This window comes from Symphalangus syndactylus, chromosome 22 (assembly GCF_028878055.3).
Source record: "Symphalangus syndactylus isolate Jambi chromosome 22, NHGRI_mSymSyn1-v2.1_pri, whole genome shotgun sequence".
NCBI lineage: Eukaryota > Metazoa > Chordata > Mammalia > Primates > Hylobatidae > Symphalangus > Symphalangus syndactylus.
Window position 1 is genome coordinate 49,759,905 of NC_072444.2, and position 20,194 is coordinate 49,780,098.

Genomic DNA, 20,194 nt, shown 5'->3' on the forward strand with positions numbered 1-20,194 from the left:
GGTCACTTGTTCCGCTGCTGGCCTCCCTCCCCAGAGCATCATCCGTGTGGTCTTCCATGACCGCCGGTTGCAGTACACGGAGCACCAGCAGCTGGAGGGCTGGCGGTGGAGTCGGCCGGGGGACCGGATCCTGGACATTGGTGAGTCTCCTGGCCGGGAGAGGCCAGGCAAGGCTCGAGGCACCTAGGCCACATTGGGTTCTTCCTGGATGCCACCGGGACCTATGCCGGGGAGGCGTTTTAGCTCGCGCCTGCTCTATGTAAAACCCCGCAGGAGCTTGCAGAGCTGACCATACACTGGGTCCTGCCCTTGAGGAGTCCCCTTTTTCAGTGGAAAAGAAAGTTCTGTGGAATTGAGAGACCTGCTCACAGGGAGTTCTGGGAAAGCTTTGCAGAAGGATGGTGCCTTAAAGGATTTTGATAAATGTTGAAGATAACCGTGAGCATCACAGAGATAGATCGGCAATGGAAATGGAATTCTGGGGCCTCAGGGACTGGCCCATAGTCCTTTACCCATAATCCTTGTGGCCAGGCAGGTTTTGGAATTCAGAAGCTAGAATGACAATACGGTGTGTGTACCCAGAGCATCAGGGAACATCTCCAACAGGCAGCCAAGCACAGTCATATTTCTGTAGCAAAATAAAATGACGGTTCATACAAAATGGGGTGAAGACGACACAGTGCTTGTGGTTCAGGTCAGGCTTTCCGTCCAGTAAGTTATGCAAAACTTTTTCAGAGCTTTTGGCATTGCAAATTGGGGTGAAGGAATTGGGACCTGTAATGAGGGTCTTTCCCTAAATATTTGGGAGAGGCTGACGATTGCACTTTCTGTATGTGTGTGTGTGTATGCAGATATTCCACTGTCTGTTGGTATCTTGGACCCCAGGGCCAGCCCGACCCAGCTGAATGCAGTCGAGTTTTTGTGGGACCCGGCGAAGAGAGCCTCTGCATTCATTCAGGTGGGCCACAGGGAGCTTGCCCTCCAGGGGAAGACCTAGTCTTTGGGGTGGCCTGCGTGCAGTTTCTCAAAACTAACCCATCTGGAAGGGTCTGGATGAGCTTCTGCTCCCTGTCACTGGGAAGGAAACTGCAGGAGAGAGAGAATGAGTGTTGCGAAGAGTCACAGAGCTCGTTGGTCCATATTTAGGGAAAGCAGTGGGGAGGGTTTTAGAATTCTATCTGGGTTTTGCCCGTAGAATACATAAGCTTTTTATAAATGAGTATTTCCCAACAGAAATCATTTGAAAGTAAACATTTTTTCTATTATAGTTTCTATCATTGAATGAATTATTTTGTTATCAAGCACTGGTGTGGATCCAGCCTTGTGTTATATGCCATGTGAGATCAAGGTGGTGAAGGATGTGACTGTGGTGTTGTGGTTGTGGTTCTGGCTTGATCCCGGCTCTCTCACTTGCTGTGTGTCCTTGAGCAAGTCTCCTCCCCTTCCTGAGCCTCTTAGTTTTCTAACCTCCCATCTTATAAATCAGATAATGAATACAGAGCCGTTAGCACTGCCTGGTCCCTAGAAATCACTCAATAAAAGCCATCTTTTCTTTCTTTCTTTTTTTTTTTTTTTTTTACAATTACAATATTCTTAATATATTTAAAAATAATTATTACATTGTTACTACTACAATTATATATGGATTCTTATAATATTATTGCAGTGTTATAGCAATACTTTGATATTGAGTGCCATTTATGTAGTGGGAACCTACCAGAAGTACAGAAATGGTTCCAGCCTTCTGGTTGTCCTTCCAGCCTGGCTTCAGTAGCCCGGACACCAGGACATTAGAGAGGGGTTAAGGCTGTGCTGTGGTCCCTGCCCTCAGTCTAGGATTTGCCAAGGGAGAGGAATCTGGGTGAGGAGTTAGGTTGAGGTTATTGGGGTCAGTGGCCTGGGGAGTGGTGGAGACTTAGCTAGTCAGGCAGGGCCTCCACAGTAAAGAGACAAAGGTGGGAGTGTGTGTGTCTTTTGCAGGCAGGGGAGCAGGGAGGCCACTGGCCTGATGGAGTGGACAGAGTGTCAGGGAGAGCAGGGAGGTCGAGGCAGGCCTGCACTGACCAAGCAGGGAAGGACACCTCCACATAGAGGGGGCGCTTGGGGGATCCAGGGCTCTGCTTGGTGCCTCCTTGCCACCTGCCCAACGTTTCTCCTCCCAGGTACACTGCATCAGCACAGAATTCACCCCCAGGAAGCACGGGGGCGAGAAGGGAGTGCCCTTTCGAGTCCAGATTGACACGTTTAAGCAGAACGAGAATGGGGAGTACACGGAGCACCTGCACTCAGCCAGCTGCCAGATCAAGGTGTTCAAGGTAGGATGGCTTCACAGGCTCTGCCCTGCCCTGCTGCTGGCCTGGCCTGTGGGCACATCCCACAGAGACCCTGGAGATTCCTCTTAGAGGCCCAGTGAGGAATGCAGCATCCCTTTAGCACATGGCTTCTACCTGGACTCCTAATGGCGCACAAGCTGCAAGTCCAGGCACCACAGGCTGCTGCTGCCCTGCTGGGGGCATCTTTTCACCTGCGGCACCCACTCAGCTTCTGGCAGAAGCATCGGCATGGATGTCCGTCCTGGCTGTCGGTCCTCGGCACTACTCTATAAGAATGATTGGATTTGCACATTTTAGCTTTTTTTTCTCCCAAGCACATTACAGTTGCCCACGGGTGCTCACATCTGGATTCTCCTTAAAAATCAAAGCAAGAGTCTCCCTGCTGGAGGCCTGGCCTCGGATCTTCCTGTTTAGGGCTTGAAGCCATTTTTCTCTTTGCAATGGCTTCCTGTTAGAGAAACATTTTCAGGGGGACCGCCTCCCTTTTCTTTCCTTGCTTCATTCCCTACAGTCACCTGTCACTATTTTCCATCTCTTCAATCTGTACTGATTATTTCCTGAAGATAGTAGCCAGCGATAGAGCTCAGTGTCCTGTGTGGCCTCAGGGAGATGTGGAGGGTTGCATGAGCTTGCATCATTCCCAAGGCCTGAGGGCAATCCATGTCCAAGCAGGCCCCAGCCCCACAGTCCCCAGCCCCTGTAGGCCCTGTCTGCCGGGGCCGCTCTAGCAGGTGTCTGAAGAGAAGGAGTGGACCCACCTCCTGGGCAGGAATTGCCTTGAGTAACCAGTCCTGGTGCTCATTCCATCTTCCTCTTGTTTCACATTCAAGTGAATTTGGAGCCTGCTGAGAAAGTTCTGTCTTCTGGGGCTGGAGACCAAGAAGGAGTTGCTTTAGACAGGGCCCTTTAGAAAGCTGGGTGTGTGCTGATCTTCCCGCAGACAGAAGGCACGGGCCTGTGGAAGACCCATGCTTGGAACGGATGTGGGAATAAATGCCCACAGGTAGAACCATAAACCTGGTGGCAACCCTGGGAGACAGGGATGGTGCCATTTCTCACAGAGCCTGGCCCACAGTGAGCACTGGGCAGTGTTCTGGGGACGCACCATCACAGCTGCAGTAGAGGAAGCCGAGGATGAGCTGATGGAGTCTGCACTCAGGAGACCACACAGCCGGGCTGCCTGAGAGTTGTGGGCACAGGGTTCTGAGGCCCTGGCCCAGCTCCGTGGTTTGGGATGCCTTGGTTAGTCAGTGATGTGGGCCCCAAGTGGGAGGGAGAAGTGGCGGGAGGGATGTGTGTTTGTCTTCACTGGCAGAGCAATGGCCTCCAAGGGGAGCTGTGCTCCTCCACTCTGCTTGCTTCCTATTGCTGCTGTCACAAATGGCCACAAATTTTATGACTTAAAACTCTATGCATTTATTATCTTCCAGTGCTGGCAGTCAGAATTCTGGAATGGCCCTCACTGGGCTAAAGGTGTCAGTGGGCCTGTGTTTCTTTCCTGAGGCTCTGGGCGGGGCTCTTGCCTATTCCAGCTTCTAAAGCCATTTCTAGGTTCAAAGCCAGCAAGAATAGGCTGAGTCGTTCTCACATGGCGGGCCCACCCTCCTCGTCTACCTCCCTCTTCCTTTTGTAAGGACACTGTGATTACATGGGGCCAAGCGGTTAATCCCGGATAGTCTTCCTATAGCATCAGTTGCGTAGCAATCTTAATTCCATCTGAAACCTCCGTTCCCCGTTTGCCATGTTAGGTGACATATTCACAGGTTCTGGGGATTAGCAAACAGCCATCTTTGGGAACCATTGTTCTGCTGACCACATCCACCAAGCAGTGGGCATGGCAGCCCTGTGGTATTTCTGCCTGCTCTGGGATCTGACGGTCCTGGACACCCGCATGGCTGGTGCTGTGGTCTTTGCCTAGCCTGCGGTTCACTGTTGCTCTGGCCACCACCTCCCCTCATGTACAGACCGCGTCTCTGCTCTGCCAGCCTTGGCCCCCATCAGGTAGTGGTTCACACCCTCACCAGGGATGACAGGTTAGTTCTGCTGCTCTCAAGGTGTGTGCCCTGGGGGAGATGCTGTGCTGGGCAGTAGGACAGAAATGAGGTAGGCATCTCCACTCCCATGGGGTGCCCTGTGTGCCCCTTCTACACCTTGGGTCAGAAGCTTAGGAGTGGGGGCTCTGTCTACCAGGCTCCTCAACCCATGCCAGGCGTTGCTTGGGGAGTTGGGCTGGAAGCTGCCTCGTCTCAGTGCCCCGAGGAAGGCCTTGGCATCTCCTGCAGGGAGTAGGGGTGGCAGGAGCCTCTAGTCACTCAAAACTGGCTCCTCAGAATGCCTGAGGTGTGTCTCTTCCCACCTGCCTGCCCCCACTCACAGAACAGATGCAGCTGACGTGCACAAGCCAGGCTGAGCTGAGCCAAGTTGCCTGTCACCCCTCCCTCCGCCGGTCACCCCAGTTACTGGGAAGCCTGGCTTGTTGGAGCTGCTCCCTGGGACTCTGTGTGGGGTGTCAGGGTCTCTGACGGGAAAGGCAGGGCTCCTATCTGAGCAGCCAGCTCCCTCCAGGCCTCATCAAGGCCCAGTGCGTGCCCCGCATGCAGGCTCAGCCATGGTCTGGCTGTAACCCTGCCTTGCCTATATCTGTGCAGGGAGGAGGAGTCTCCTGAGAGACAGGGGCTGGAGGTGGAGCAGGGAGGCCAGGTCATGGGGATGTGGCTGCCACACGCTGCACTCTCACCCGGGACGCTGGATCTGTTGCTCACATCCCTGTGTGACCTCTGCCACCCTGCTTCATCCAGGGCAGGCATCACCCACCCTGCTTCATCCAGGGCAGGCATCACTCCAAGGCAGCGGGGCCCCAACCTTTTTGGCACCAGGGACTGGTTTTGTGGAAGATCATTTTTTCACGGAAGAGAGGGGGATGGTTTTGGGATGATTCAAGTGCATTACATTTGTTGTGCACTTTATTTCTGTTATTATTATATTGTAATATATAATGAAATAATTATACAACTCATAATGCAGAATCAAGGGGAGCCCTGAGCTTGTTTTCTTGCAACTAGATGGTCTCATATAGGGGTGAGGGGGGACAGTGACCCATCATCAGGCATTAGATTCTCATAAGGAGCACGCAGCCTGGATCCCTTGCATGTGCAGTTCACAAAAGGTTTTGCCCTCTTATGAGGATCTAATGCCACCACTGGTCTGACACGGGAGGCAGAGCTCAGGCGGTAATGTGAGCAGTGGGGAGCAGCTGTAAATACTGTGAAGTATTTACTTCACAGTAAGATGAAGATGAAGCTTCGCTCACTCACCTGCTGCTCACCTTCTCTTGTGGGGCCCAGTTCCTAACAGGCCATGGGACCGGTACCAGTCTGTGGCCCGGAGGTTGAGGACCGCTGCTGTAAGAGATGCTCCCTAAAAACCCTTGATCTGGGAGCCAAAAGCTGTAGCCTGAGAAAGGTGCCCCCTGGAATGAAAATCCCTCAAGGTGCTGTTGAGCTTGAACTACTGTTTTCATTACCTGCCCACCACATGTAGCCTGCTGTGTGGGTAGTAAAACTGCTCGGTTCTAGCGCTGCGTGGAGTCTTTACATCTGACTTCGCCAAGTAGGCATGAGCTCATAAGATGCACATGCTCAGGAGACTACACAGCAAGGTCGAGAAGGCCCCCCATGGTGGTACCTGCGGGGCCAGCCTGCGATGCAGCACACCTGGCCACTCTCACTTGGATCCTCTCCCATCCTGATGAACCCCTTGAGCCTCAGTTTCCCACTCTGTAAATGAAGGGAATAATAATAGCCGTGAGGCCTGCACACCCTTCGAAAGTTGCCCCGGTTTGCAAAGCACCCACGATTGGCAGGCTCTCTCTATGGATGGAGACGTTCACCTGCAGACAGAGTGTAAGCTGGGGCTCAGTGGGAGTCCTGAGAGTTGGGGGTAAGGAGGCCTTCAGCTTATGGCCAGGATTTCTCAGGTTGCAAGCACAGACTAAATCCAGACCAGCAGCCTGTACTTCTTCCGCTTTCCTCTGCTCTCCCTGGGTAACCCCAGGAATGCACTGGGATTCCTTGTGGGTCCCCAGGCTTCCTTTTCATAAGTGAGTGGCCATGGGAAACAGTCTTTTCCCCTTGAGCAGCAGAGTGCAGGACCTGTGGCCGGTTCGGAGTTCCTCAGGTGGGGAGCATTCAGGCGCAAGGGGAGGGGAGATAGGTGCTGTCCTGCCCCTGAGTTCCTTCCTGTACCCTGGGGCCCTGGGTGAGGTGGGAAGCAGGAGAGGGCTTGGGGGCTGCTGCCTTTGTCGGTTTTGGGCTAATTGGACTCTCTACTCTGTGCTCGAAGCCGAAGGGAGCCGATCGGAAACAGAAGACTGACCGGGAGAAGATGGAGAAAAGAACTGCCCAAGAGAAGGAGAAATACCAGCCGTCCTATGAAACCACCATCCTCACAGAGGTGAGCCGGCTGGGTGTGGGGTCAGAGCCTCCAAGGGCCTTCCACCAGGAGCAGGGCTGCTGGTTTAGATTCTTGGAAAATCGCCCATCTGGGGTGACTACTTCTGAGAGTGCTTGTTTCGCTGTGGTGGGTTCCAGTGTCTGGAGCTCGTGTTCATCTGATAAGATCCAGTGACCCGGGAGGTATTTCAGAAATAACTTCCAGCTCTGCTCCCTTTGAATGCATTTGTGCTTTCCCAAATTAGGTTACTTTTTTTTTTTTTTTTTTTTTTTTTTTGAGTAGGTAACGTATTCACATGGTTTTAAATTCAAAAGGTACAAGAGACTGTACAACAGAAAATATCCCTCCCAGTGCCATCCCAGCCTCATGATTTCTCCCCTCCAGGGCAGAAACCTTGTGTATCTGGCCCGACTTTGTCTGCAGGTGAAGCCAGTGTGGACACATGTTTGCCCGATGTCTGCATTTATACACCAACAGTGTACATAGACACACCTTGCTTTTTTCCATTGTTAGCTTATCTTGGTGCCTGATCCCTACAGCTTTGTAGTTCCTTACCCAGCTGCGTGGCATCGTGTGTGATGGCCTGTTGGTGGATGCGGGGTTGTTTCTGGGCTCTTGGAGTCTCAGACAGTGGTGCAGTGAATAACTGTGCGTGTGAAGGTCTGCACATGGGAAGCAGTCGGCAGGTTTCCATTCTCAGTGGGATCTCTGGGGTTGGAGGGTGTCAGCACTTGTTATTTTGCTGTCTGGTTGCATTTTCTGTTAACCCTGACAGCAATGCCAGCCTGCTGCAACCCTCCATATGTCCATGGGAACTCCTGAGGAGCTCACTCTTCCTCTTCCCTTTTTTTTTGTTTGTTTTTTGAGACTGAGTCTCGCTCTGTTGCCTAGGCTGGAGTGCAGTGGTGCAGTCTCAGCTCACTGCAACCTTCATCTCCTGGGTTCAAGTGATTCTCCTGCCTCAGCCTCCCCCAGTACCTGGGATTACAGGCATGTGCCACCACACCCAGCAAATTTTTTTGTATTTTTAGTAGGGACGGGGTTTCACCATGTTGGCCAGGCTGGTCTTGAACTCCTGACCTCAAATGATCTACCCGCCTCGGCCTCCCAAAGTGTTGGGATTACAGGCGTGAGCCACTGTACCTAACCTCCTGTTCCCTTTACGAGTTGCAGCTAGTGCCTCCTTTTTTACTGGGAATTTTTGTGCAACTCTTTCCCACTGTGTTCTGCAGTCAGGCTAACTAATTGGTGGTGGTATTTTTTCATTGAATAATTGGACTTCCTCAGAAGGCCCTCCATGTGGTAAGGCCCCTGCTGGCCATGGTGGGATTTTTTTTTTTTTTGAGACAGAGTCTCGCTCTGTCACCCAGGCTGGAGTGCAGTGGCGCGATCTCGGCTCACTGCAAGCTCCGCCTCCCGGGTTCACGCCATTCTCCTGCCTCAGCCTCTCCGAGTAGCTGGGACTACAGGCGCCCGCCACCACGCCTGGCTAATTTTTTTTTTTTTTTTTTTTTTTTTTGAGACGGAGTCTCACTCTGTCGCCCAGGCTGGAGTGCAATGGCGCTATCTCAGCTCACTGCAAGCTCCGCCTCCCGGGTTCACGCCATTCTCCTGCCTCAGCCTCTCCGAGTAGCTGGGACTACAGGCGCCCGCCACCACGCCCGGCTAATTTTTTGTATTTTTAGTAGAGACGGGGTTTCACCATGGTCTCGATCTCCTGACCTCGTGATCCGCCCGCCTCGGCCTCCCAAAGTGCTGGGATTACAAGCGTGAGCCACCGCGCCCGGCCGCCTGGCTAATTTTTTGTATTTTTAGCAGAGACGGGGTTTCACCATGGTCTTGATCTCCTGACCTTGTGATCCGCCCGCCTCAGCCTCCCAAAGTGCTAGGATTACAAGCGTGAGCCACCGCGCCTGGCCCATGGTGGGATTAAGGCTGTTAGGAGTGAGGCTTGGAGTGTCTAAGAGAATGGTGGCCTGGTCTTGGCTGATGAGCAGCTGTATGTATGTATGTGTGTGGACATGCAGAAGGGTATTTGCAAGAAGACAGTGTAAAAGCTAATTTTGTGGTCAGACAGATGTGCACTGGCATTTTATCTGACTGAAGGTCAGTCACCTGCCTCCCCGACGGCCCACAAAGGAGTGGCAGGATGCAAGCACTGCATTTATGGATTAGAGGCCAGACCAGTTTCTTCCCGTACCTGGTTCATGCCTGTGCTGGTGCCACTGCCCAGAGTGTTCCCCACCTCCTGATACCATTCTCTCCCTAACTGAGCCTTAGCCTTTCTGCTCCTCTGCTGACTGCCCCTGGGAAGAGAGGTCCTGGTGAGCCACATGCCAGGTCTGTCCAAGCCTTTGCCACAGTGCAGCATAGTTGAAAGTCCACCCTGGCTGCCTCTTCTATCAGCTGTTCAGCTTTCCTCCTTGGGCTGTAGGATTTAGCACCAACAAATTCGAGCCCACAGTCACAACACTTAAATATTTACCAACACTATAGTTTGGTGGGTGATAGTAAATCTTCAGGAATGCTTCAAATTGGCCCTCTCTGAAGAGGCATCATTGCAGGGAAGGGAAGAGATGAACTTTTTCAGCTGGATGGACTTTCTCCAGCAGGCAAAACCTGTAAATCCTTGCTTCCTTTGGGAGACTCCACATGCATTTGTTTTTGGCTTCCGTAGTAGAATGTTTTTGAGGGCAAGGATCACATCTTTCATGTTTGTGGATCTCCCGTAGCCCCTAGCAGAATGCCTGAAATGGAATGAACACCATCGAATTTCACTGAGAGGAGCTGCTTTTGGTGATTGTGCAACAGCCTCCTCCCCTGTCGGCAGGTTCTTTTTTCAAATAGCACAGGTTTTAATACTGACTCTTACGCTTATTTTTTTGTTTGGAAGTTGCCTGTGGTCCAGCACTCCCTATAACAGACATTTACATGAATTTGTCTCTCCCAGGAAAAGCTGTTTCTCAGCAGCTGGCTGGTTTTGTTTTTTCCCTCTCGTGGACCCAAGAATCACATGACTGTGATGTTTCCCCTCTGGTTTTACTGCTAGGAAGCCCAGAGAGACCCCTTGCGTGCTTCACTTGCTCCAGGGGTGACTTATTGAACATTTCTGCTGGTTTCCTTCATGTGGCCCTCGTAACCTGCCTTGCCGTGGCTCGTTGTGGGCACTGGGTAAACGCAGGCTGCGTTTCACAGGTCGGGGACTCATGCATTGGTGTCAGTGCACGCCTGCGTGGGAGGACCTGGGGAGCATAGCTCAGCACCTCTCCAGATCCCAGCTCGGCCCTGTGCTCTCTCCTGCAGTGCTCTCCGTGGCCCGACGTGGCCTACCAGGTGAACAGCGCCCCGTCCCCAAGCTACAATGGCTCTCCAAACAGCTTTGGCCTCGGCGAAGGGTACGTCCCACCTTTCTTTCTTTGGGTTCCCTGGAATGAAGACAGGTGTACTTTCCTTTCTTAGTTTTCCTTTCTGGGTCTCCTCTCCTTTCTGTTTGGGTTTCAGGGTAGCTAACTCATGTTGCAGTCACAGCTGTCTTCAGCATTTACACAACTTTTAGTGCTCAGAAACACCCCTGTAAATGTTGTCGGGTGGGGCAGCGGCCCAGAACTTACCTGGTGAAACCAGGGCTGGCTTGGGGGTGCATGAGGTCAGCCACCCGAGACAGCCTCTGGTGCCCTCTGGGGCAGAATGGCCCTCCTTCAGGAGCAGCTGTCTGGGGGGCCTTTCCTGGTTCTTTGTCCAGCATGGTCACTGAGTGTGGGGGTGAGAGGGTCCGGCTAGGGCCCTCTCTGCCTTGGGTTTCAGGCCTTACAACACAGAAGCTGGCTTCATTGCTGTCCCACATAGCTCTGCAGACACACAGGCCACATGGACCCTGAGGATGCTGTGACGGGACAGTCAGTTTCCTGAGTGTCGTGGGCTGCACGGCACGGGGCCGTGGGTCACCGTGATGGCTCTGCATGCCCTGTGCTGGCAGCAGGGGTGGAGGCAGGAGAGTGCCAGGTGGGAGGCTGCCTGTTTTCTGCTTGCAGGTTCGTTAGAGCCCATGCTTGGCAGACAACTTTTCTAATAAGAAAGGGAGATTGTCTGTGAACTTGATTTTCCCAAGGAGTCCCCAGGGAAGTGGGGTAGACACAGAAACGGTGTTATGTTTAGATTCAGGCAGACCTAGTCTTCAATCTGTACCTTTTTGGGGGTAACTCCCTTAACCTCTCTGAGCCTCAGTTTCTCTACTATAAAAGGGGGGTAAGAATTCTACACAGGGTCAGGAGGGATGAGCGTACGATGCTTGCACCCTGTAGACACTTGGTGAGAAGTGGCGGCTGTCTTCACTGATGACCGGTCTGGGGATCAGCCCTGCGAGGGTCTGTTTTTCCCATTGTGGAGAAATATACATAACACAAAATTTACCATTTTTAAGTGTGCAGTCTGGTAGCATTAAGTACATTCACACTGTTGTGCAGCCTTCACCACCGTCCACCTGGAGAGCGCTCAGGTCTGTGCCTCCTCCCCAATCTGGCCCCCAAGGAAGCTTGTGCACCGCCTCTCGGGAGAAGACAGAACAGTGCTTTTCCTCATGGATAGATGTCAAGCCACGGGTGCTTGTTCACTGCAAAATAACTCCCCGTGGGATTCCTATGCCCTCTCCTCTCACCACTTGGCAAAGGGTTTGGCAGTAGCCTTCCAGGTGCCGAGGCTCTGGGTGCCCTTTGTCAGTGTGCCCTTCCCTGGGGCTGGGGCTTGAATCTCCAAGTTCAAGACCAGCAGGGGTCAGCCAACGGGGGCCTGGGATGTGCGGCCGATGACTTGGGGTAGAGGAGTGTCATTGACTGGGGCAGTGTAGCCTATCAGAACCTCCTGTCTACGCCAAAGGCTCAGTTAGGGATTTTGAGGGATTGGACGTTGGCTCCTGCTGTGTTTCTGTGACTCAGGAAATTCTTGAGGACTCATTTCACTTAGAACAAATCCTGCAACTGATGGGAAGTAAAAGTGCCAGGCTGGGTGCGGGGACCTTGGCCATGGCCCTGGGAGTCCCCTCCGTCCTCATCACTGGTTCCTTTTCCTTTGCAGCAACGCCTCTCCGACCCACCCGGTGGAGACCCTGCCCGTGGGCAGTGACGTAAGTGTCTGAGCAGGGCTTTCCGGCTGGCGGTCCCTCGTGGGCCCTGTGCCACCATCTCAAGGCCTCTCCCCTCTGCCCACAGCACCTGCTCCCATCAGCTTCCATCCAGGATGCCCAGCAGTGGCTCCACCGCAACAGGTTCTCGCAGTTCTGCCGGCTTTTTGCCAGCTTCTCAGGTGAGCATCTCTGAATTGTGTTTAAAGCCCATGAGCATCTTGGAAACACTTAGCAAGGCTGGCCACTTTCCAGGACTTGCTCTCAACACAGGCAGCACTGTCATTTCGGCTGGGAGACCCTGGGCAGTGTGGGTTCACTCGCTCACGTGCCCCAACCCTGGGCCAAGTGCTGGACATAAGAGATACTGCCCCCAGAAGGTCCCTAGCAAGTGCAACTTTAGGGGGACCATCTGGGTGACTTGGTCAAGATCTCCTTACCTGTGGGGATGGTGGGCTCTGGTCTGCCCAGGAAGAGTCCCCTTAGCCCGGGAGAGTGATACAGGGCCCCTTATGCTTTTCCTACCCAAATACTGCTCCTCACATTGGCTCCAGAGCCACGACCTGGGAGCTGGAGGTGAGGCCACAGGTGAGACAGAAAGGGGGCTCTTCCTTCTTTAAAAAGTGTCAGAGCCCTTCCTGATGGGCCCTCAGACAGAAGTCCCAAGCTAGGTATTGTGGGGTGCAAAGGTGAACTGAGCAGTGAGCCTTGTCACCAAGTAGAGTTCATTCACAGTGACAGAGTAAAGGCTTGGTCACAACTAGAGGAGCGGATTCCACGGACATCTATGGCAGTGGAAGAGAAACGGCGCCCCCGCATCCTCAGCTTGGCATTGCTGAGAGCCTGTTGGGGGAGGGTCCCTGGGGTGGGGAGAAAGACAGTGACCTTGTTTTTGGGAGCTTGTAGCTGTAAGTTGATACAGATGCGTAAACCGCTCATTTCGGTGCAGTGTGACCTGTGTGATTGGAATGGGGGTTCAGAGAGGACCCTGCGCTGGACTGGGTGGAGGAGGGGGAGGAGTGCTGGCTGTGTCTTAAGTAGGGTAGTCAGCCACCATGTGGGCACCTGCCTTGTGTGGTCACAGAGCAGGAGACCCAGGTGGAGTGGAGTGGCCCGGGGAGGAGAGGTCAGAGAGGCACCGAGGGACACGGACAGGATAGGGGCCCTGGAAGAACAGTGGAAGGACTTCGGCTTTTACTCCCAGTGGAAAGGAGGCCATTGTGTCTATAGAATTGTACCTAAAACTGTATCTTATTGTGGTGAGAGGAGAGGGGTGGGAATTGTGGCCTTGGGCAGGCTTTCACCTGAGGCTGATGTACTAGTACCTTGGAGAGTGTGTGGGACCAGGCTCTCAGGGACCCCTTGGGCTTTGAGGAAGGGGCAGCCCTCACGCTGTGCTCACTTCTGTCCCCATGAGACAGTCACCTTCCTATGTTCCTTTAACTGTGGGCCCATCCTCACATGCTGCTGCTGGTGGGACCATACATGGATGCAGCACTCTGGGAAACTGCTGGGAGTATCTGCCAGAGCCAAACACACCCTGTGACCCGCAGCCCTCTCCGGGACTAGACCCGGCAGACACGCACCTGTGGAATGAACAAAGACATGTATGAGAACGTTCAGAGAGCCTATTCATAACAGCCCAGACCTGAACCCCCCCAGCGCCCGTCCACATAAAGTGGGTATGTGAATTGTGGTGTAGTCACACAATGATAATAGGTAATAACGGGCATGAACACTATGACTACATTCCACACAAATGCACCGTGAAACATGACTTGGGGGAGGGAAGCCAGACCGGGAAGAGTGCCTGCCGTTCAATTCCATGTACAGAAACTTCAGAGAACATGCAAAACGTGTCTGCACTGTAGCAAGTCAGGATAGTGGCTCCCCTGGGTGGGAGTAGGGGTGGTGGCTGGTACAAGGGGCCTACAGGAGGCTGGTAATGTTTCACTGCTTGCTCTGAGTGCTGGGTGCTGGGGTGTATTCAGATTGTCAGCATCCAGCAAGCTATATACTTCCATATACAGACAGATGCACACGTGGCCAGTGCCCTGTGCCGATGACATCTATGCATACAGATTATATGTCAAAAAAAAGAGAAGAGGCCAGACACAGTGACTCATGTCTGTAATCCCAATACTTTGACAGGCTGAGGTGGGTGGATTGCTTGAGCCCAGGAGTTCAAGACCAGCCAGGCTAGGCAATATAGTGAGACCTTGTCTCTTACAAAAAAAAAAAAAAAAAGAAAGAAAGCAGGGCAGGCAGTGAGGCAGTGGGGACCTATTGGCTTCTGTTGTACTCACTGTTGTGAGCACTGGTAATTCCTGGGCTGCGATCTTCTGATGTTGAGCATTTTGCCATTTTCTCTCTGTGAGATGGTGCAGCTGGCTCTTCCCCACCCCCTACCCCCAACTCTATGGGGTCTGCAGGTGCTTGGGGACAAAGCCCTTTCTCTGTGTTCCATGTAACAGGCATCCCCGTTTTTCTGCTTAGGTGCTGACTTGCTGAAGATGTCCCGAGATGATTTGGTCCAGATCTGTGGTCCCGCAGATGGGATCCGGCTCTTCAATGCCATCAAAGGCCGGTAGGTGTTGGTTTCTCTGTGAAGCCAGCCAGAGGCTTGTGTCCCGTGGCATGTGGTGGGAAACCCCTACTTCAGCCTCTTGGATGGCGGGTGGTCTGGCTCGGGGGGCAGGACTCCTGCAGGGTGGAGTCAAGTGTGGGAGGAAATGTGGCAAGAGGGGCACGGGCCGCAGCAGGGGAGTGAGACAGTGCAGTGGGAGATGCGGCCGGCTGCCGCAGACCCTGCCTGGAGGCCCCTCCCTCTTCTTGGTTGGACGAGAGCCTTGGCCTCTGGATCTCGGCCTCTGAGCCACTTGCCCATGTTCTCAGATGCTTGTGTGGTCCTGGGCTCGAGCTGCTCCCTCCCTGAGGGGAGCTGTGGACTGGGGCCAGATGGTATCATGCAGCAGTTTCAGTGCAGACTCCAGAGCAGCACCGTCCTGCACACCTTCCTGCCACGGCAGAGACAGCTGCAGCCGTGCTGGCCACGTGTGGCTGTGGAGCACTTGGACCGAGGCTGATGTGATGGACGAAATTTTTATTTAACTTTAGTGAATTTAAGTTTTAATAGCTACACATGGACAGCATGGTTTTAGAGTGAGAGCCTGGGTTTGAGTCCCAGATCTGCCTCTTAGGTGCTATGCAGTGAAGGGATAGCCCTTTGCCCTGTGAGCCTCAGTTTCCTCAACTGTGTAATGAGAGCGATGGTCCTAGCTCCCTCACAAGTTGTATGAGGATGAAATGAGTTACGCACGTTCTGAGAACAATACCTGGTACACAGCAAGCCACAGACAGTGCTTGCTCTAATTGTTGCCTGAAAACGTCTTGTATGTTGAGCTTCGTGGTCTGGGGCAGAGCGCCCCTTGGCAGGCTGCGGGACCTGGGAGTGTCATCCACCACCCCATGACAGGCACTCCACGTCACCACCGCTGTCTTTCTTCCCCCCCGAGTTCTGCCCACTGTTGTTTCCATCCTGGAATATTCTGAAACAACTGTGCCTGGTCCACCACACCTATTATTTATTTTCTCTTCTCCTGCCAGGAATGTGAGGCCAAAGATGACCATTTATGTCTGTCAGGAGCTGGAGCAGAATCGAGTGCCCCTGCAGCAGAAGCGGGACGGCAGTGGAGACAGCAACCTGTGTGGTGAGTTGTGGGGAGCAGAGCTGGGACCCACACATTGGGTCCTGCAGCCTGGCTTCCAAGCCCGCAGTCTGGCCTCTGTTCACTTCCAGTGAATGTACAGGACAGTCCTGGGCTCCCACATGCCCACACGTGGAAAGGGCAGCCTAGTGCGTGCTCCTTGCATGGCGCATGGTCTGACCTTGTGGCGGCCCCGCAGTGTGGGTGCTGCCTCAGTGCACACCCCGAGGCTTGGGAAGGTGTTGGGATTGTCCCAGATCTTGCTTCCAGTGAGTGGCAGTCAGGATTGGAGCCAGGAATGCCCACCCCGGAGCTTTTTGTTTCCTCAAACTGCTCCCCATGCAGCTCCTGATGAGAGGAGACTCTCGAGGACCTCAGAGGTGTGGCTGTCAGCCTTCCTGCTCCCACCGAGCACTCCCAGTGGCCATGGTGAAAGGCGTCAGCCTGGGATCCTGCTACTTCTTTTTGCTGGCAGCTTGGTTTGTTTTAGGAGCAAAATTATGGCTGGGTGTGGTGGTTCACACCTATAATTCCAGCACCTGGGGAGGTGGGAGGATTGCTTGTGCCCAGGAGTTCAAGGCCAGCCTGGGCAACATACCAAGACCCAATCTCTAAATATTGAAAAAGTAGGCCGGGCGCCGTGGCTTATGCCTGTAATCCCAGCACTTTGGGAGGCCGAGGCAGGCAGATCACTTGAGGTCAGGAGTTTGAGACCAGCCTGGCCAACATGGTGAAATCCATCTCTACTAAAAAAAATGCAAAAATTAGCCAGGCATGGTCGCGCTTGTAATCCCAGCTGAGGCAGGAGAATCATTTGAACCCAGGAGGCAGAGGCTGCAGTGAGCCAAGATCATTCCACTACACTCCAGCCTGGGTGACAAAGTAAGACTCTGTCTCAGGAAAAAAAAAAAGAAAAGTGCACACCCTCACACCTGGCTAATTCTTGTATGTTTTTGTAGAGATGGAGTCTCATTCTGTTGCCCAGGCTGGTCTCAAACTCCTGGGCTCCAGAGATCTCCCTGCCTTGGCCACCCAGAGTGCTGGGATTATAGGCATGAGCTGCCACACCCACCTGTGTGTGCTTTTAAAATATTGGGACTCTGATGAGGTTTACTGAACCAAGGGTTTCTCAGGCGAGGGAAAGGCTTGGGAATCTTGAATTTAATCCAATTGCATTTGCTTTCGAGGAACTTGAGGTCCCTTGAAGTTGAGTAACCCACCCTGGGTTGCCGGTGGCATTTGCTCCTGCCTGGCTGGTGCAGGCTGTGTCTGTGTCAGTGTCACTGTTTTCTTCCCACTTGCTGACAGCATGGTGCCCTCCTGGTGCCCCCTTCTCTCCTTAGGGTTACTGTATTGAGGCTGAGTACGGTTTGTGTTGCGGCGAGGGGAAAGACCAGGGCTTCTGCTTTCTGTTGTCAAGTAATAGTTCCTTTTAACTTTCACTCATTGCCCTCCAGCTATCCAAGAACCCTTTAAACAGCAAAAAGAGCTGAAAAGGGACAGAATTTGTTCCTTCCTTCTGAAGTGGGTTCACATCTGGCTGCATGTCAGAATTGCCTGATATTCCCTTCAGCCCAGCTGGGTGTCACTGGGCCAGGGATGGGTCTAGGGTTCTCTGCATTTCACATAAGCACCCCAAGAGAGACCAAGAGGAATCAAGAGTGGCAGCCTGGCTAGGTGCGGTGGCTCATCCCTGTAATCCCAGCACTTTGGGAGGCTGAGGCGAGCGGATCACCTGAGGTCGGGAGTTCGAGACCAGCCTGGCCAACATGGTGAAACCCCATTTCTACTAAAAATACAAAAATTAGCCAGGTGTGGTGGTGCACACCTGTAATCCTAGCTACTGGGGAGGCTGAGGCAGGAGAATCACTTGAACCCAGGAGACGGAGGTTGCAGTGAGCTGAGATCACGCCACTGCACTCCAGCTTGGGCGACGGAGTGAGACTCCATCGCAAAACAAAACAAAACAAAAAGAGTGGCAGTGTGGTCCTGCCCTGCTGCCCTGGGCATGGCATTTTGACAAAGGATTTACTGCTTTCTCAGGGCGGGTGGGAGGGCGTAGGCAGGCTCACGCTGACGGAATGGCCACTTGGAAAGCAGCACTTGCTCCTCCTTCCCCCAGTGTACCACGCCATCTTCCTGGAAGAGCTGACCACCTTGGAGCTGATTGAGAAGATCGCCAACCTGTACAGCATCTCCCCCCAGCACATCCACCGAGTCTACCGGCAGGGCCCCACGGGCATCCATGTGGTGGTGAGCAACGAGGTAAGGGCTGCTGCCCGGCCTGCCCCGACAATGGCCTCTGGGCCATGGGAGGAGCGTCAGAACCCCTGCCCCAGAAACACACTTGGGTTTGAGAGTGACAGACAGGTTCATCTGCACGCCACCTGCAGCTGTGGCTGTCCGGGGCTGTGATGGAGAGTGCTGAGGCCCCGTCTGGGTCTGAATGGCTGCCATGCCAAGTAGGCACTCCTTACCCCTCCTGGGCTGGGTGCCCTGTGGGAGCCAGAAGGACAGACTCCACTCTGCCCCAAGGTGCTTATAGTCAGGGCTGTGGAGGTCAGGAGAGGGGTGTTCCCCCAGGGTGGGCGACAGGCCCCAGGGAGAGGTGAAATGGACGCCGGGGCAGGTGTTGGCGAGGCTGTGGCTTGTGGGAGAGGAGAGCAGAGGCCTCTGCCAAGTGGTGAAGTTGCCACAGCCTTCCCGGGTGGCACAGCACAGTGCAGAGCACAAGCAGCTACTGGCAGAGGGCTCAGGTACTGTGGTCTCCAGGGCTCTGACCCCGCTCACGGCTAAGAAGGGGGTGTTCAATATGCCTGCCAAAGGGTTAGGCATTCTTTGCATGATGTAGAACAGAGGCTTTTAAGTTTGTTCTATCCTGGACCCCTTCCACCTAATAACAGGAGTGTGTACTTGTTTTAAGTGTATGCATAGCGACTTATTTAATCCTGCCTGCCTCTATATGATGTGGGTGTTATTATTATCCCATTTCACAGATGCAGGACTGAGGCACAGAGGCTGAGTAGCTGCCCCAGGTTGAACAGTGGGTAAGGGGTGGAGCTATGGTGGGAACCCAGGGACTGGAGCTGCAGGGCCCAAGCTCTGAGCCTGCAAGGCACCCAGCCCCTGCTGAAGTGAAGCCTTTATCTATTTATTTTAAAATTTTTGTATTAAAAACATTGAGATAGGGTCTCGCTGCATTGCCCAGGCTGGTCTTGAACTCTTGGGCTCAAGCGATCCTCCTCCCTCAGCCTCCCAAAGTGCTGAGATTACAGGTGTGAGCCATCATGCCCAGCCTTTTGTTGTTGTTGTTGTTGTTGTTGTTTTTGTTGTTGTTGTTGTGAGATAAGGTCTTGCTCTATCACTCAGGCTGGTGTGATCTCAGCTTACTGCAACCTCCACCTCCCAGGCTCAGGCCATCCTCCCACCTCAGGCTCCTAAGTAGCTGGGACTTACAGGCACTTACCACCACGCCTGCCTAATTTTTTGTAGAGACAGAGTTTTGCCATGTTGCCCAGGCTGGTCTCAAACTCCTGGGCTCAAGTGATCCACCCACCTTGGCCTTCCAAAGTGCTGGGATTACAGGCATGAGCCCCCACACCAGCTGAAGTGAAGCCTTTAAACACAGAGCTGTGGCTGGGCACGGTGGCTCACACCTGTAATCCCAGCACTTTGGGAAGCCAAGCTGGGTGGATCACCTGAGGTCGGGAGTTTGAGATGGCCTGGCCAACATGGAGAAACCCCTTCTCTACTGAAAATACAAAATTAGCCGGATGTGGTGGTGCATGCCTGTAATCCCAGCTACTCGGGAGGCTGAGGCAGGAGAATCGCTTAAACCTGGGAGGTGGAGGTTGCGGTGAGCTGAGATCATGCCATTGCACTCCAGCCTGGGCAACAAAAGCGAAACTCCATCTCAAAAACAAAACAAAACAAACAAACAGAAACATAGGACTGTGCTGGTGGGAGCGGGATGGGATCGTGTGCCCCCACTTCAGCCCCCAGCAGACCCCAAGCACTTCTGGGAATTCTGAAGGCCTCTGTATAGAGGATTATAGAGCCCCACCTGAGCTGGACCAGCAAAGGAGTGGTAGGACACAAGGCCAGTATTTGTGGATTAAGACTCCAATTCGTTTCTTCCCATCCCTGGTCATTGCCTTTGCTGGTGATGCTGCCAAGAGTGTTCCTGACCTGTTGACACTGAATACAGAAACAGTGGCTGGGAAAAGTAGAGAAAATGCAGGCTTTGGAATTGGACTGGTGTCCCCACCCAAAACTACCTCCTAGTTGCTGAATGACTTTGGGGGAAATTTACTGAACCTCTCTGTGCCACAGTTTCCACATCTGCAAAACAGGGATGCATATACCTGTCAAACGGACTGTAGTACAGATAAGGTGAGAGAACAGTAGCAGGTGCCAGGAGACACTAAACGAGTGGTGGGTGGTGTCATTGACCATGGTTCTGCGGGGCACTTATTATTTGGGGAAGCTAGTGGTGGAGAAATCTTTTTAGTTTTGGGGATGTATAAAAATGTCAGGCTTTTCCGGGTTTGTATATTTCACAGGTTGACATTACTAGTAATAATCCT

General features: G+C 53.2%; 1 protein-coding gene across 1 annotated transcript in view; it reads left to right on the forward strand.

Annotated features, from left to right (window-relative positions):
- TFCP2L1 (transcription factor CP2 like 1) overlaps positions 1 to 20,194 on the forward strand; it is a 67,433-nt gene that overhangs the window by 37,411 nt on the left and 9,828 nt on the right. The window contains exons 4-13 of the mRNA XM_055261584.2: positions 35 to 140; positions 852 to 958; positions 2,163 to 2,315; positions 6,675 to 6,785; positions 10,089 to 10,180; positions 11,856 to 11,904; positions 11,990 to 12,083; positions 14,398 to 14,488; positions 15,508 to 15,611; positions 17,731 to 17,873. Of these exons, the coding sequence (XP_055117559.1) occupies positions 35 to 140; positions 852 to 958; positions 2,163 to 2,315; positions 6,675 to 6,785; positions 10,089 to 10,180; positions 11,856 to 11,904; positions 11,990 to 12,083; positions 14,398 to 14,488; positions 15,508 to 15,611; positions 17,731 to 17,873 (1,050 nt within the window). The remainder of the gene's footprint in view (positions 1 to 34; positions 141 to 851; positions 959 to 2,162; positions 2,316 to 6,674; positions 6,786 to 10,088; positions 10,181 to 11,855; positions 11,905 to 11,989; positions 12,084 to 14,397; positions 14,489 to 15,507; positions 15,612 to 17,730; positions 17,874 to 20,194) is intronic.